This window comes from Nuphar pumila, chromosome 1 (assembly GCF_984573655.1).
Source record: "Nuphar pumila chromosome 1, dmNupPumi1.hap1.1, whole genome shotgun sequence".
Taxonomy (NCBI): domain Eukaryota; kingdom Viridiplantae; phylum Streptophyta; class Magnoliopsida; order Nymphaeales; family Nymphaeaceae; genus Nuphar; species Nuphar pumila.
In genome coordinates, this window is record NC_143249.1 from 170,500,067 (window position 1) to 170,517,207 (window position 17,141).

The window sequence follows — 17,141 nt, forward strand, 5'->3', positions numbered from 1 at the left end:
GGAGAAGTTGAAAATAATGTGCAGGAACCTCCCCAATTTAGGGCAAGGAGACTAAAAACATATACCGAAAGAAAAAGTTAATGATTGATATTCAGACAATTTTTAAATTTACGGTATAAATTCACAAAAAGTAAACACAAGAAAACATGACACCAACTTCAGCTCCAAGATCAGCCCACCCTCCACCGTCAACAAAAAAAGGATAAAAAATATGGTTAAACTCGAAAATTTATCAGTTATCCAGATAATAATGGAAAACAAAACACATTGATATTGATATTGACATGGTGTGCTGTAATTCTAATTAAGAAAGAAGAGTACCGGAGTAGCAGCGATGGCTATGATAGTGAAGACATTAACAGCATGAACTGTGAATTTGATATCTAAAAGATGCTTATGTTCTTATTCAGGTATCATTAGGCTGCTTAATAACCCGCATAGATAAAAATTTCACTTTCACGGAATGTGATCCCATCCTTTCTCTAATGCCAGCCAGCAGGCCAACGCATACTGCAACTGGATGAACATACTTTGAAATAGATCCTGTACTTTGGTTTTTGCTAGGCATTGGAGAGTTCTTGTATAATCCTGTACATTATCAATGCTATTGAGATAAGCTACAAGGTTTTAATTCCTAAAATGTAGGTGACAACGATCAGCCTAGTTATAAATTTTGAAGACTTGAGAGATCAATGTGTAGATTCTAAGACTCTGACTTGGTCAGGTTGCCAAGACCATAGCCATAGAATTGCCACATCTTTGTAAAATTGGTTTATTAAGGTGAGATTCAAACTGATAATAACATAAAAGTAAAAGGGTGAGATTCAAACTTGGATTTCTGCTGCCTCTTTGCAAATATCAGCATCCTTCCCTGGAAGACTCAGTAGTGACGCGTCAAATGCTCTTAGATCTCCAACTTTTGCCTAAAGACGCCACAAACATACATCGAGCATTGTACGTGTATAATGATGATGTGGTTTACATGGTCTGAGCTAGCAACAAACCAGCCATCTTGGAGATTCAAGCAGGAAGAGAAGACTCATGAGTTGAATCAAGCATGGAACAATTCCTGCAAATAGATTAAATTACTGGATGCATAGATTCTCAACCAGCCATTTGAATTGTTTCTTTTGAATAGCCCTCCAACTTTTTAATTAATTATATCTTTCTTTTGACTATCCCTCCAAGTTTTAGTCGTTGAAGCACATGTTTGTCAAGAGCTAGCTAGCAGTTCAAGTAAACCAACGTCTGTTATAGTATTTACCGCAAAATGTACTTAATAACCAAGCAAGAATGTTTGCCTAAAAGGCTCCACACGGCTGGCTAGGTGTGTTGATTTAAAGCCTTCGAGTTAAAGGATACTGTGAGTCCTACGTCTAAGGTTTCAAAAAGACTCTCTCTAGCTTAGTTTATTCATAGCGCTCTCACATGTTTTTATACAAGCTCTCACAAGCAAGTTCAAAATCAAAAGGTTTACAAAAATGAGAGAAACAGGGAAGCAGATCAGGTCATGCTGAACATGAGCGTTTTTGCTCATGCCGACATCGTGGCCGTGTGTTTGCATTTTGGATGAATGCCACGTGGTTTTGTTGACTTTTGAGCGTTTTAAAATGCAAATCGGATGGCCACGATGTCAGCATGAGAAAAAACGCTTATGTTCAGCATGACCTGATCTGCTTCCGAGAAACGGTAGTCCTTGATAGTCGTTTTTGTCAAATCAGGCAAGTCTTCAAAAACGTCTTTGCCAAAATGAAAAACACTTAGGATTGGCGTGTTTTTCATTTCCTTATTTTCATGTGGCCATAGATTGACAATATTGACTCTGACAGCTTCTCTTGTTTCCTTTACTGAGTGATCTTTTACACTGTATGAGAAAGCTGTTTTGATTGCTCTCAATGGTAAATCATTCTTGCCTTGAGTTTGAATTCTTCCTTCATTGTCATTGTGGAATCTTGACATAGGAGGATCGTTCTCATCCTTCTCGCACGATGAGACCTAGCCTTTCCATAAGTCTTCTTTTTCATAGAGAAGTCAAACTTATCATTGTGAGAATTTTCCTTACCTTGGGTTGTCTTTTCTTGAGTGAGATTATTTTCAAAATAAGACTTTCGGTAGCGTTCCTACAAAAACCAACATTTTAAAAACTTTCTTCAAAATTTGAAATTTCAAGAAAATTTGAAAATTTTTATTCAAGTAAAATTATACATGACTTTCAAAAGTAATGCATCAATGAGTTAATCTAGGACTACGTTCCAACTATTTCAAATACTATATAGTATGCCTTAGCGCAAGCACGAGCGTATATTAGCCTCCCAGTATCAGCTACAGTACGAAACCATCCGTAAACACAACTCGGTTGAATTTATTGCTCTATCAGAATTCATATAATAAATAAGAATGGCAAAATTTAGTTAAGGGTTAAGACATTTGAAGAGTTACGTAAACGTTTAAGATGTGAAATAAAATTTTAATTTGAATATGAAAAAGAATTTAACATTCACAAGTTCATCTTATTCCAAAATATTTACAAGTCTTCGACAATAAAATTCAAGATAAGAGTCATGATCCAGAACAGTAAAAGTTTAATATTTTTTTTATAAATTTCCAACAATAAATCGAAGTCTAGATTCCCCAATGGATCTTAGTAAGTAAAAGTGTTCCTTGAGTGCTCAACAATCCCTCATTTGCCTCAGTTCTCCAAAATGGTATATGTAATGTTGTAGAGCATTAACACATGCTCGTAGAAAACTCAAAACCAAATTTGAAGAATACAAATCAAGTTTGTATTAGTACAACCATAATGTGATTCCCATCATTATAAAATGAGGGTTAAAGGAATCTATATTCAAAACATTTATTAACATTACATTCACTCATTCTCATTACATTCATTCATTCAAATGCATAAGCAATCAAACAAATCATATATAATTGCATAAAACAAATAGGCCAAGTCTCATTGACCGTGTCCAGCATGAAACACACAAACATGTTTTTCAAATAAATCAAGACAAATGTGTCATTCACATTCATAACATATGCATTCACAAATTGCATATAAAAAATAGGTCAAAACCCCGTTTGACTATTCCAGCATATATTATACGTGCATGCTTTACAAGTAAACAAGACTTACAAGTCTATAATAATTTAAAGCATACACATTCATTCTCTATACAAGCATAAACCAGTACATCTCATGATTATGATATGCATTCTTATATTTATGTATGCAACATGTCAATTTTCATGACCATAACATACACTTTTGCATTTTTATAACATAAGAACATGTCCATTCTCATGACTTTTTCAGTGCGTATCACACACACATGCATTTCATATGAACTTTCATCAAGTCCTTGACTTGAATAACTTGGTCAATTTCATGACCCAATACATGTCTTTTTCATTCAGATGTATGCTCATATCTAATGACATTTGTAAACATTAACAATTTTACATGTCTATACAAATGTGTTTATGCAAATGTTAGAAGCGATTCTAAGAATCTAATGCATTATTTTCTTAATTATTTTAAACCTCGGGTACAATAGAAAGTATAACTGCCTAGAAACAATCAACTGAATGTTTATTATTCTATGTGCCTTATTATTTTCCCGATGGCTTAGTTGGGTCTATCCCGAGCGATTAACCATGTAGTGCAACGGTTGAGAGAAGGATACATGGTCCTTATATCGGCCTACACCGGATACTATCATCAGGCTAACAACGGGCATGCATTATACTACCACCTAGGACTCACTCATAGACTTGTCCCCTAACCTCTCTGGGACAGGGATGAGAGGCACCTCTATCTCTCTATAAACATTTTTATGTCCCATGAGACTTGTACAACCTTTTCCTCTTCAAGGAAGACAAGAGATCAAGATGAACCCAGCCATCTCGTTGAGATAAGGACAACCATCTCTTTGAGATAAATTTGGGTTATCGGAGATAAAATTTCATGTGTGTGAGTGTGACCTATGATCCTAGAGTTATCTTTTACTAAAGTCATATGTCACACTCTCAATTTCATTATCGTATATGATAACCCTCTCATGCTCTTATGCATGATTCATTAGTCTATGCTCTTATGCATGACTCATGTCATCATTATACCCATGCTCTCATGCATGATACATGATATACTTTATTTATGTTTTGATGCATCATACATATCATATTTAATTTATGTTCTCATGCATGATTCATTTATATACACTCATATGCATTATACATTCATAACATACATGGCATTCTTCGTATACATTCATTTAGCACATGCATTCATTTCACTCATGCATTCATGTCATGTATACATTCATTATGATCATACATTTACAACATGTACCTACAAAAGTACTCTATATTTCGTTATTCTAAAATCATGTCAAACATGATCTCAGTACTACACCAAGAAAAACACTTAAATTTATGTACAAGTACTACACCAAGAAAAACACTTAAATTTATGTACATTCAAATCATGCATCACATGATGTTCGAACTTCTTTCAATATCTGCATGATACATTGCATCATACACACTTACTAAAGGTAGTTTACTTGATTTCATAGGTGATTACATTTTTTGAATGCGCTTGGCTTATAGCTGCTATGTGATACTTAGCATTAAATATCATATTTTTGCAGTATCTACATGAAAATTCATATATATGCATGGTGCAAGCATTTAAACATTTGATATGTCTAAAATTGAATTAACACATGCATCTATGCACATTCAAATGCTAACATCAACAAACACTAGCACAAAACTGAAAATACGATGTCCATGATGTCCATGCTAACCGAATTAACTATGCACATTCGCACTTGCTCATATGCATTTATGACACACATAAAGCACAATCAAAACCATGGCCTAAATGTGCATAAAAACTACTTCAAAACTGAGTTTTAAATATACATGATCAACATTTAAAAACTTGTTAAATACCGCATCCAATTCTGAAAAATTTCTCTCTTAGGCATTTTACTGAACATAGTGTGCATCATAATTCCCAAGGCAAAACTAAAATTTCAAAATTTATGACATGTAAAACAAAATTTATTTCATTAACTAAACAATTCTAATTACATGCTATAATCACAAATGAATCAAAATTGACATAATCTAATGATTAGGCATAACCAAAACCTATTTACGCTATAATTAGACTACACTATATGCATAACTAATTTAGCGGTAAATCACACACAATTGCCAAAAAATAACCTAGATAAGTATTCTAGAAATTCAATTAAAAGTTCCTACTCTCATATATTCGATAAATAAGGTAGCAAAACTCGAAAAACCAAGGGGTTTCAAAACTTTCGTGAGAAACCGCAACCAAGCAATTCACCGAACACTTGGTGTGCTCATGCAATACCAAGAAAAACAACACAGTAAGGGTTCAATTGGGATACTCTCACGCTGATGGGGATGCTACAAGGCTACACAAAATACGAGGAAAATGTCAAAAAATATTCCCACACAAAATTGACACCCGATTGAAAATCGGGTGGGGTGATTTCCTCAAAATTTGATCCAAACCTTCAAATCGACAAGGGATGGGCTGGTTCTTCAAAGCTGGATGTCCTCCAACACTGCTGCTATTGGCACAAATCCCAAGAAAAAATATGAGTTCGGTTTGGGTCCGGTTCGGTCTACCCATTGGGTCCAAACCCATATAGACTATGGGCCCATACAAAAATCCAGTTTTGCTAATAAAAATCCTAACTTTACTAAACTAAAATCAATTTATTTTAACTCTAATAAATTATTATTTTAGTAAGTCCTAGATTAAATCACTATTTTGAAATAAAATATTCGCTTAAATTGTTTTTGGCCAAAATACCCTTTTGATGAAAATTCATTCACAAGCTACTTAATTAAGCTCAAAACACTTTGAAATCACTTCAAAAATTTATAGACACACTCAATTACATATATTTAAGGACAAATTAAATATTTTTAATAGTTAATTATCTAAAATAATTTTATAAATACCAATTATACCCTTATTGGCCAAAAGCGAGTAAATGAACATGTAATACATCAAAAAATGGAATTTAAAAGCTAGAAACAAATTTCCAACTTGATCATAAAGATGCTTACTTTATTTATTTATAACTCTCAAAATTTACTGGTTTTATACTTTCCTTATTTGATAATAGAAGTGTGAGCTTTAAGTTGTTGGATCATTTGAGCAAAATTATAATTCTATCCTGTATTAATACTTCCCTTTCCTTGAAGTTGTTGAATCAAATGACTTTCCTTGAGATTGTTGACTCAAATCTAACTTTTCTTTAAGATGTTTAAGCTGCTGATCCCCAAATGATGCCGATAACAGAGGCCATGTTTGTCTCGCAGATCAATAAACTGAAACTTAGTTAAAGGCTTGGTGAATTTGTCTGCAACCTCACATTTAGATTAAACATACTTGATGACCAAAGTGTCCTGAGCCACTTTCTCATGATCATAGTGGCAATCAATTTGAATATATTTGGTTCGAATATGATAATTGGATTTGCTGACATGGGAAGGGTACTAATGTTGTCATAATGGAGAAGATGCATGTTGTATAAATGATCCCAATATATCAAAGAACAAAGGATATCCATGTAACTTCAGCAGTAGTGGAGGCCATGAATCTATATTCTGTTTCGATGTTAGATTGAGCCATTGTGCTTTGCTTCTTGGCACTCTAAGAAATGAGATTACTACCAAGAAAAGTACAGAAACTAGTGGTGGATCTTCTAGTATCTGGGTATCCGGCCCAATCCGCATCGGATGTGTTTTGTTTTAAAATCCATAACCCAAAGCCCATGGTAGCTTTGATGTATATCAGAATCTCTTTAACAACTTTAAAATAAGCAATATTGGGATCATGCATAAATTGGCTAACATAGTTCATACTAAAAGATATTTCGGGCCGAGTAATGGACAAATACTATAGGGCTCCCACTAAACTTCTATACATGGTGGGATCATGAAATTTTTCGATGAGATTATTTTGTTGTTTTTTGGCCAAAGGATTGATGATGGCCTTACAATCTTTCATGTGTGCCCACTCCAAAAGGTCCTTGGCATATTTTCTTGGTACAAGAATATTCCTTGAGTATTATAGTCAACCTTAATACCTAAGAAAAAAATATAGATGCCCCAAATTCTTAATAGGAAATTCTTGTCTAAATTTTTTAATAAATCTTTTCATGAGTTCAGTATTGCTTCCAGTTAAAATCATATTATTAACATATATGAGCAAGATAAGAGTGCCACAACTTTTGTGACTAACAAACATGGATGGATCAACAATGCTACAAATAAATCCTAAATATGCAAGAAAAACACTTGTATGAAACCAGGTTCTTAAAACTTGTTTAAGCCCATAGAATTATATTTCAAAATTATGTCATTCTGTGGTTATTATTTAAGATCAAGCATTTCTTTGTACCGCTTCTGCAAGTTTGTACCATTATCGGTTTTAAAGGAAAAACTTCTCTCTCCTTGTCATTTCAAACTTATTTAGTTTCGCTCCCATATTGAAGGATGAATCATTGTTAGTTTATAGTTCATATATTGATAAAATGTTAGGCTTTTTGGAGGCAGGGCTAGTCAACTTAACTGTGGCTTTGTCTTTATAACCATGGACATAACTGTTGCTGATGACTTGAATGTGCATTTTTTAAGCTCCTTCAGTTCATATTTCATGCAGCCAATATGTGTTTATGTAATATCTTTTTTTTTTTGGAAGGCAAGCTGGGGTTATCAGACCCCTACCAGTTATCTCATAAGCCCCATGTGGCAGAGGAATTCGAACCTGGGCCTTCAGTTTGGCACAGGACCCCGCTTACCACATGGGATACCACCTTGGTGGCATTTATATAATATCTTTAACATTTAATAGGAGGTGCAGAATAAGAAGTTAAAACAAAGGTAATAAATTTGAAGAAAAATAATAAGCAACTAGCAAGGAGAGAAATGCAGCCCTCTTGGTTCTGCCTCTGCAGCTGCATTTGCAGGAGACTGATACACCTTGCTGATGGTACATGTTAAAACCAATGATCCAATTCAGGCTAATTCAGGAATCAGTTGAACCCAATGAGGTCATGGATTCCTGAATTTCTTCCAGGGTCCTCCCCTTGGTTTCTGGGACTAGCTTTATCACGAACAGGATAGTTACCGCACAAATCCCGCCAAATATGAAAAATGTTCCTACAAACAACAAACAAAATGCATGTCATTCTAGCTGATGGCACGTATGACAACCGTGGACAATGAAGAAAGATTCAAAACAACAACCAAAAGATACAGGATCACAAACCATGCGTGCAACTAAATAGATGGAGCAGACAAATCTCATATGATTTCACATTGAATGCCATCTCATAAGGCTGCCAATCCCCAGGTATTAACCTATATCCAACAGCTTCCTTGGTAGACTAGTAAGAGGGATGGCCAACCCATCAAGCTGAAACAGTTTTGGAAGAAAATCAAACAGAAAAAGGGAAATCGAAAAAGAAACTCTTTACGGGTGGCAGCAGCATGCAAGCTCTTGTTTTGCAATCATAACAGGAAAGAATCCATTTCTACTTCTATAATGGAAGCAATGATTAGCATGATCACCCCTGTTGTGTTTCAAGCTCAAGCCCCCATTGTTATATATGTGGGTCTAGATCAAGGTTGTCAAACTATAAAGCAGAAGCGAGAAACGATACAGGAAGCGGAAGCGAGAAGCGAGAAGCGAGGCATTTTAAAATTTATAGTAAGCGGAAAGCGAAGTATCAATTTGAAAGCGAAATATGAATAAAAAATAAAAAAATATAGCAACTGAATAGGAATCGAACAAGAAACAAATAAAAAATAAAATAAAATAATTCATTCTTATATTTCAAGATTTTTCGTAAAAGAGTTAATTTTTTGTTAAAATCTAACAATGACGGTTACCAATTTAGATAAAGTACATGAGAAGTGAGTGGAAACATGAGAAAAGCATATAGGAAGCATAGATAATGCATGTGGGAAGCATAGGGGAATCAAGATTCCCGTGAAGTTTCGGAAGCGATGAGTATCGCGCTTCCAAAGCGAGTTTCTAGGAAACTTGCTTCCCACCAACCTAAGAAGCTTCTGGTAACTCCGGTCCAGATCTAACCAATACTTTCTCAAACATCCTTTTTCTTACCCAACTTAAAGCTGACTTCATGGATGAGTTGGCAAACTCGTGACTCGAAGTCGGATCATCCAACCCTTGACTCGCGAGTCAGCGGGTCGACTCGGTAACACGGACGAGTTAGGACTATGCACTTTCTAGTGTTAAGATATAAAAAAATCAAAATTCATATTGTATAATCACTAAATTTAGCACATGACATCAATGACTAAGCCATATAAGTATTCAACTATACATAATTGTTAATATTTATGATTTAAAAACATATAATTCTTTATAACAAGTATTCTTTTATAGGAATTATGCATTAAAATCACAAAATGCATGAAAAAAACACATAAGAGGCATGTGGATCGGCTGTCCTGAATTGGTGACCCAGTTGGGGTCCGATATGGGTCAAGGTAGATTCCCGAGTCAACTTGCCAGGTTTGCCAACTATGGTTACAGTACCCCATTCTACGGATTGATTTGTTGGTTGAACATGAGATCATTGTTCTCTATGTAGCTTCTTGGATCCAATTTCAAAGATTGAGTAGAACTAAACCTAACTCTAGGCAAGGCATAGCCGATAAATAAATAGAACTAACAAGAATTTGTATAGGTGACTTTTAATCACCTGTAGCACTCCATCTCTTCATGAAGTTGAAAGTGTAGGAAATAACCCAAGAACCAAACCAATTCACCAAGGTCACAAGGCTTCCTGCCATGCCCTTTATGTTTATGGGAAATATCTGAAGCAGAGAGAGAGAGAGTATTAATAATCAAAGGATAACCTTAATGTTTTCATCGTTTTTGGTTAGCACATGAACTGGGTCTCACCTCAGACATGATTACCCAAGGAACTGCACCCATGCCTACTGAGAAGGAAGCAGAATACACCTGATTTATACACAGAAATGGCTATTAAATATTGCAAGTTTACAAAATAGACATGAACAAAGTGTAAGAGGATCCAAATGCAAATACCAATATGCCTGCCAAGTTTATTCCTGGAACCAACTCTTTCAACCAACCATGGCCCTATTTCACCAGAAAAGTACAGAATACCTTAGCTTGAAGCATGCATCCAAACACATACTCTCTCTCACATTCGGATCATATTCATATTTAAAATAGCTTGAGGTTACCTTGAAGAGAAAAGACACTCCAGCAATACAGCATCCTATGCATGTCCCTGCAGCAGAAATCTTTTGTTTTTGGCATGAGAAACTGTATAGCATTCTTTACTTGATTAAGTACCAGAATACTGTACGAGTTACCTACCACCAGAAGCGGTTTCCTTCCAGATATATCCAACAAAATGGCACCTAATAAGGTCAATGGTGCCTGTGAAAAACATCAGCAAATCAGTAGCTGGCTTTTACCATTTTTGTGGCAAGAAAGAAAGCAGACCTATGAATATGAAGAGAAGCACCTGAATGATCGCCATTATAGTAGTGCCAACCTTACCAGAAGGAAAACCTGAATGTACATTATAGTATAAGATCATATCATTCTAGAGGAAGTATCATAAAGTTAAAGCTCATAAAACAGGGGCATTGGATATTTCTACTAGTCCTAAACCAGATAATTGGCTACACAGGACATGCTAGCCAAGAGATTGTAAATAATTATTTTCATAGACATGGCACCAATTTAGACAAGGAACCATGAGTTCTGAATCATATCTTTGTGAATCTGCTTAACCAACCTGCAGAGACGAAAATATCGCTTGCATAGAATACAATCCCATTAACTCCTCCAAATTGTTGGAAGACCATTAAACCAACTCCTACCTGGTTGTTACCCAAATAATGAGTGAATAACTTCCTGAACCATATATATATATATATATATATATATATATATATATATATATATATATATATATATATATATATATATAGAGAGAGAGAGAGAGAGAGAGAGAGAGAGAGAGAGAGAGAGAGAGAGAGAGAGAGAGAGAGAGAGAGAGAGAGTCAAAGGCTCACAATGATTGAACGGGAATATTTTCTTTGAAATAGATCCTGCAAACTGACATTTGGCAGGCATTGCAGACATTCTGTATACTCCTGCACATCAGAAGAGAATTTGACTTAGCCATAAGACACACTACTACTCATCAGGATTGCATAAAAGTTCATTTACAATATTGCTTTAAGCAAATCTGCAAGCTTTTTGTAGGAAAACAGGCAATTGCCGACCCAGATAGGGATATGGACGGGAAGACACTGGATTTACATGGGCTCAAAACCACAAGATGCTTGTAGCCAGAGTTGAATGAAACTTGGTTGTGTTGCTCAAGACCAGAGCCAAAGCTGTGCCATATATGTGAATTGATTTATAGGGTTGAGGTCAAACTTGAATTTCTGCTGCTTCTTGAGAAATATCAGCACCTTTCCCTCTAAGAATTTGTAATGCTGCTTTGAATTTTCCTTGCTGGCCAACCTTTGCCTATAGTAAAAATTCAACAAGTTACAAATAACCTAGGGTTGCAAACTGTACAACAATGCTGTTAGGAACTTGGCATATGCTAACTTGGGTAACCAACCAGCCATCTTGGAGACTCGGGAATAAAGAAGAGACCCATTAGTTGAATCAAGCATGGGATGATTCCTGTAAACATGTACAATCCAATCATAAGTCACAAAGCCATGCCTCTGTTTTTAACTCTAGCTTAATTACATTGTTTAGTTTTCTTTTCCCATTCTTTTTCTTTCTTACAGTTTATGTGTACAACAAATCTAAGCAACAACTAGCTTTGGCTTTGGCTTTGGCATATCAAACCAGATACGAGACCCAAATTTCTACAGTAATTATATGCATCACTTAAAGTGACAAACTTAAATAGCAGAAACAGAAAACCTGAAACATAGTAATGAAAAGGTTTTCAAGTAACAACAGGAAGTTGTCAATCATCCACAGCATGAAAACCATCAGTTGGAAGCCCATTGACTCCTTTCAAACATGGACAGCCCAATCAAAGCAGAACACGTCCAAGTTTGAGGGTTGGATATCACTTGAAACCCTGTGGAGTTACACTTTAACTCAGTCAAGTTGATGGCCTACTGTGAGTATCCTGAGCTAATAGCTTTTAGGCAAGTTTTAGATGAGAATAATTCAACTTGTATAGCATGGTTCTTCAAATTTGAATGTAATTGCTTAAATGGATACATTTATAACATGAAAAACAAGAGGGAAAAAGACTAGCATCTTGATATGAATAATGTGGTGCTCACCAGTTAGTGCCAGCACACGCCACGTGAGCAACGTTCCTAGCAGGTAGACAACAGATACCCCACATGAAATCAACAGCTGCAACATAAACATGTTGGATATGAGAAGACATGGACATACAGCACTAATACTCGGCAGCTTGAGCTATGTAACCTCATAGAAGTTATAGAACAGCATAAGTTCCAACATTTCAACTGCAAGTATATATACAAGTTCATGAATTCAGATCATGGTCACTTGTTGCCCAAGCATCACCTTAGTATGGAAGTATTATTGCTCAAAACTTGTCCACTCTATTTATTCGACTCACCTGATTCACTGTTGCAAGGAGACCTCTCAAGTCCTTGGGTGCTATTTCTGCTATGTACACAGGTACCTGTTGATTCATTGCCATTGGACAAAAATGGTCATTCCTAGAAACAATTATTTATATTACCTGCTGCATAACTGCCACAAAAGTCTTGAACCATGCTGATATTCAAAATTATTTAAAGGACATTTCTGCACTAGTTGTATAAATTTTCCATAAAAAAGAATGTCATGAAAGTTGGTTATTTTTACAGAGCGTATTTAGACTGCTATACAAAATTACCACATAAGAGATGATGCCAACTCCAAATCCCATAGATAATCGTCCAAGGTCTAGAGACCAAGCACCCTGTACATAGAAATTGTTCCTCCTATTAATCGAAGAAGATACTTCTTCTCATGATTGTTGTCAACTAGAAAAGATTGCATAGCAACATATTGTCACAGGTTAAGAAACAAAACCTTAGAAAAGAAAATGGCGATCCATCCAGCAATGCAGAAAGCAGAAGACACCCTCATTGTCTGCTCTTAGTTTCACACATGAATCAACAGATGGATGCAGAGAGAGAGAGAGAGAGAGAGAGAGAGAGAGAGAGAGAGAGAGAGAGAGAGAGAGAGAGAGAGAGAGAATTGTAGTACCCCTTTCCGACCAAGGATGTCAGCAATCCGACCACTCGTTATCGCACCAAACATGGCACCAATCGTCACTATCGAACCGAAAACTGAGTACTGTTGGTCCAACAATCAAAAGGGGAAAACAGAGTGGAGTTACACCACACTAAACCAAAAAACCTACAGTTTGGTTTAACAATCATAAGGGCAAAACAGAGCTAAGTTACACCACACTATAAGTTGAGCATCAAATGATGATAAGACTCGAACCAGGTCGAGCCAAAGCCCCACATCATACTTTTTGACTCTGAAAAGTTCAGAGAATTCAATATGTTGGTTTACGACGCAGACCTGAGAAAGAGAGAGACCGAGGTCGTGGGTGATGCCTGCTTGTGCAGGCGAAGAGTAGCCCACCTGTAAATATACATCACAGACCAAGCAAATTGTGTATATATCAGATTATCTGCCTCTTCAGTAGATCCTTCGTAAAAAATCCAAGAGAACTGATTGAAAAGCTAAAGAAACGGACTGACCGATGTTCCGAACTCAAACGAGCCACAGACGGCCACGAACGTGCCGAGCAGAACCATCCTGATCGATTCCCTCTCTTTTGGAAGAAGAGAGTCTGATACCTCCGAACCCATCTCTCTCTCTCTCTCTCTCTCTCTCTTTCTCTCTCTCTCTCTGCTTGAAATGGAAGAAGAACCAAAAAGGAAAAATGAAAGAACAGAAAAGATAGCCTCTGGCTCGGTTATCTTCTTCAATGATAAATAGCCACTTTGAGTTTCAGTCATTGAAAATCATCTTAACGCATTTTTACCACTGTTTAATTATTCACCGATTTGTTTGTATTTTTGCTAGATTTTTTCCTGCAAAAGGAAAATGAGCAAATCACGACCAATAAAATGATTTGCCCATATGATTGGGATAATTTATTAAACTAAAAAAAAGGGTCCAGCCTATTTAGCGCATAGTAAGTGCTGCCATTTTCTTATTATCAAGACAGTTTTGGAAATTAGCTAATAGATCATTCGGACATTAGCTAATAAATCGCTATTATATATATACAACAACAACAACTGCGCTTTCATCCCAAAACAATTGGGGTCAGCGACATGAACCACAAAAGAAATTCATTTTGGGTCTTCCACACGAATCCTTTTCCTTCAATCATTTTTATCAAATGCCATGTCCTCGGTGAGGTTCAAAGCATTCATATCCTTTCCTATCATCTTCATCCAAGTCTTTCTAGGCCTACACCGACCTCTTTTAACTAATATATTTTCTCATTTCTTCAACTTTCTAACTGGAGCATCATTAGGCCTTCGCCGAATATGTCCAAACCACCGTAAATGATTCTCTCGCATTTTATTTTCAATGGGTGCAACACCTACCTTCTTACGTATCTCCTTGTTCTGAATCTTATCTTTTATTGTATTTCCACACATCCATCTAAGCATCCGTATCTCAGCTACACTCATTTTTTGAATATGATGTCTCTTGGCAGCCCAACATTCCGTACCATATAGTAAAGCGGGTCTAATAGTCGTCCTATAAAACTTTCCCTTCAACCGCAATGGCATTCTACGATCGCACAACACTCCAGTTGCACTTTTCCATTTCATCCACCCAAGATTTACATCTTCATCAATTTCTCCATACTTTTGAATGATGGATCCCAAATATTTGAAATAATCATTCACCGGTATTTCTTGCTCACCAAGCTTCACTACACTCCCATCACTACTTCGTTGCTTACTAAACCGACATTCCAAATATTCAGTCTTACTCTTACTCAACTTAAAACCTCTAGCTTCCAATGTCTGTCTTCATAATTCTAACTTAGCATTAACCCCAGCTCTAGACTCATCAATCAAAACAATATCATCAGCAAACAACATACATTACGACAACATATCATCAACAGATCCTTAATGTAACCCAACCGTTATCGAAAAATTGGTTGTCACCCCTCCACAAGTGCGGTCATTTGTTACTACTCTTTCATACATATCTTTAATTATATTAATAAATCGCTCTTATATATATATACATATATATTCTTTAAGAAGAAGAACCCGTACAGCGTGACTAGGTGGCACTCCACGACCACCCTACTCAAAACATCAACCATCCAATTTAATGACTTGGTGACAAACTCTTACAGAGTAATAAGCGATCTTGTCCAAAAGAAATTTTGGACGTAGCAATTATCTATGAGCAAGAATCCACGAAGGGTGACAGCACTGACAGCAGTTCAATCGCCTTGAAAAGAGGTGCAAGAAGCCTTGTGTGGGAGACTGGTAGAACATGGACACCTCACATCATATGTGGTCGCTCTTTCACATCCCACAACCATTTTTTTCTTTTACTCGGACAGACCGCTTAGACCTAGCCGCGCACTGACTGTTTCTATCCATGTCAGCGTAACACTGCCAGGGCTTACCCTTCGACCTCAGAGAATCACCAAGCAAAACATTGGCTTAGCCAAAAGAGTGACGCTCATGAGATTTGAACTTAGATTACCCATCAAACGGTCCACCATGCCAAATCTCTTGGGTTGAACCCACGATCATTCTTGACCCGTTGTCCTACATCAATTTTAGGGCCTGTTTGGGTGACATGGTAGAACCAATAAAAGCTTGGTAATGGTTGAGCTGGCCGTCTTGCACCGATCATGCTGGCCGGTGTCAACCCAACCATTTTCTTGCCGATAAATGGCTGGAAAATTGGCAGAGTCATTTATTATTGAAAAAAAGTCAGAATTTTTTTAGCCATCTAATGGCCAAAAAACAGACTAGCACCGGCCGTACCAGCTGGTGCCATCCCGACTATTTTCCAGTCAGTAGATGGCTGGAAAATGCTCAGGTGTAACATAAAATGTAAAAGCCATGACGCCTAGTCATCTACTGGCCATAAAATAGCCAGGCCTGTACAGGCTAGCAAGATCAACGCTAGCCAGGGCTGGCCGGACCATTTTTCAGCCAATAGATGGTTTAAAAATGGCCATTCAAAAACTTAAAAACAAAAATAAATGAAAAATTATTTTCAGCGATTTCATGCTGGTAACCGGCCAAAAAGAACCGATGAGGTATCGCCCATACTAGGCAGTGTCGGGCTGACAATTTTTTGTTTAGTGGCTGGCAAGAAATGGTCGGCATGAGGTTGTTTAATAAGTGCATGCGAGGGGTGGGGATGGGAGGAGGTTGTTGGAAGGGATAACCTGATAAACCAGGTTAGCCTATTAAAAAAAACTCAATGACATTTTTCAAGGTAAAATGATCTGTACGGTTAATTTCATACATTTTCTTAAAAACCTACCATTTTTTATGTTCTTCTCATCTTCAAAATCTGGATTTAAAAAACAAACTTTTTGCCCTTTGCATGTACGAACAGTCTCTCTTCTCATATTTGTATCTTTTCAATTTGACATTGAAAACTTTTATTTTTACAATCGTTGGAAAGCTCAGACATAACCTCATAACGAACTGAAAACCCTTATAAGGTTCTCATTAGCGAGTTTTAATACCGGAATAGAAACATGCTCTACAAGTTAAAACAACTAAATAATTACTTTTAGAGAACGTTTTGACCCAAAAAATAAATAATTATGAAAATATAGAAAAGAACAAAAAAACTAGATACAAATATATTTTCAACGATACATGATTTGTTGAAAAACGATGAAGGAGCGCTGAGATACAACCGTGATGACATTCTTAAAACTTGAAGTCTGCATAAAATATGTGTGAACTTTCTCAAGTCTGCATAAAATATATACCGACTTGAAGAAGTCCACACATATTTTGTGTGGACTTTCTTTAAG

The 17,141-nt window shown here is 36.4% G+C and overlaps 1 protein-coding gene across 2 annotated transcripts; it reads right to left on the reverse strand.

Moving 5' to 3' along the window:
- Positions 1–7,794: 7,794 nt before the first annotated feature.
- LOC149851256 (sugar transporter ERD6-like 7) lies at positions 7,795–14,053 on the reverse strand. 2 transcript variants are annotated; one of them, XM_089999519.1, is made up of 18 exons: positions 13,849–14,053; positions 13,667–13,729; positions 13,343–13,432; positions 13,166–13,225; positions 12,987–13,052; positions 12,705–12,770; positions 12,397–12,472; positions 11,709–11,773; positions 11,519–11,611; positions 11,149–11,229; positions 10,869–10,953; positions 10,593–10,639; positions 10,442–10,504; positions 10,306–10,365; positions 10,145–10,198; positions 9,998–10,057; positions 9,795–9,909; positions 7,795–8,223 (listed from the first exon to the last, which is right to left on the reverse strand). In XM_089999519.1, the coding sequence occupies exons 1-18, from the start codon at positions 13,957–13,959 to the stop codon at positions 8,090–8,092; spliced, it is 1,389 nt and encodes a 462-aa protein (XP_089855645.1). In that variant the 5' UTR covers positions 13,960–14,053; the 3' UTR covers positions 7,795–8,089. The 2 variants fall into 2 exon arrangements, with proteins under 2 accessions (XP_089855645.1, XP_089855654.1); XM_089999528.1 differs by lacking the exon at positions 7,795–8,223 and adding an exon at positions 8,388–8,479.
- Positions 14,054–17,141: the final 3,088 nt, after the last annotated feature.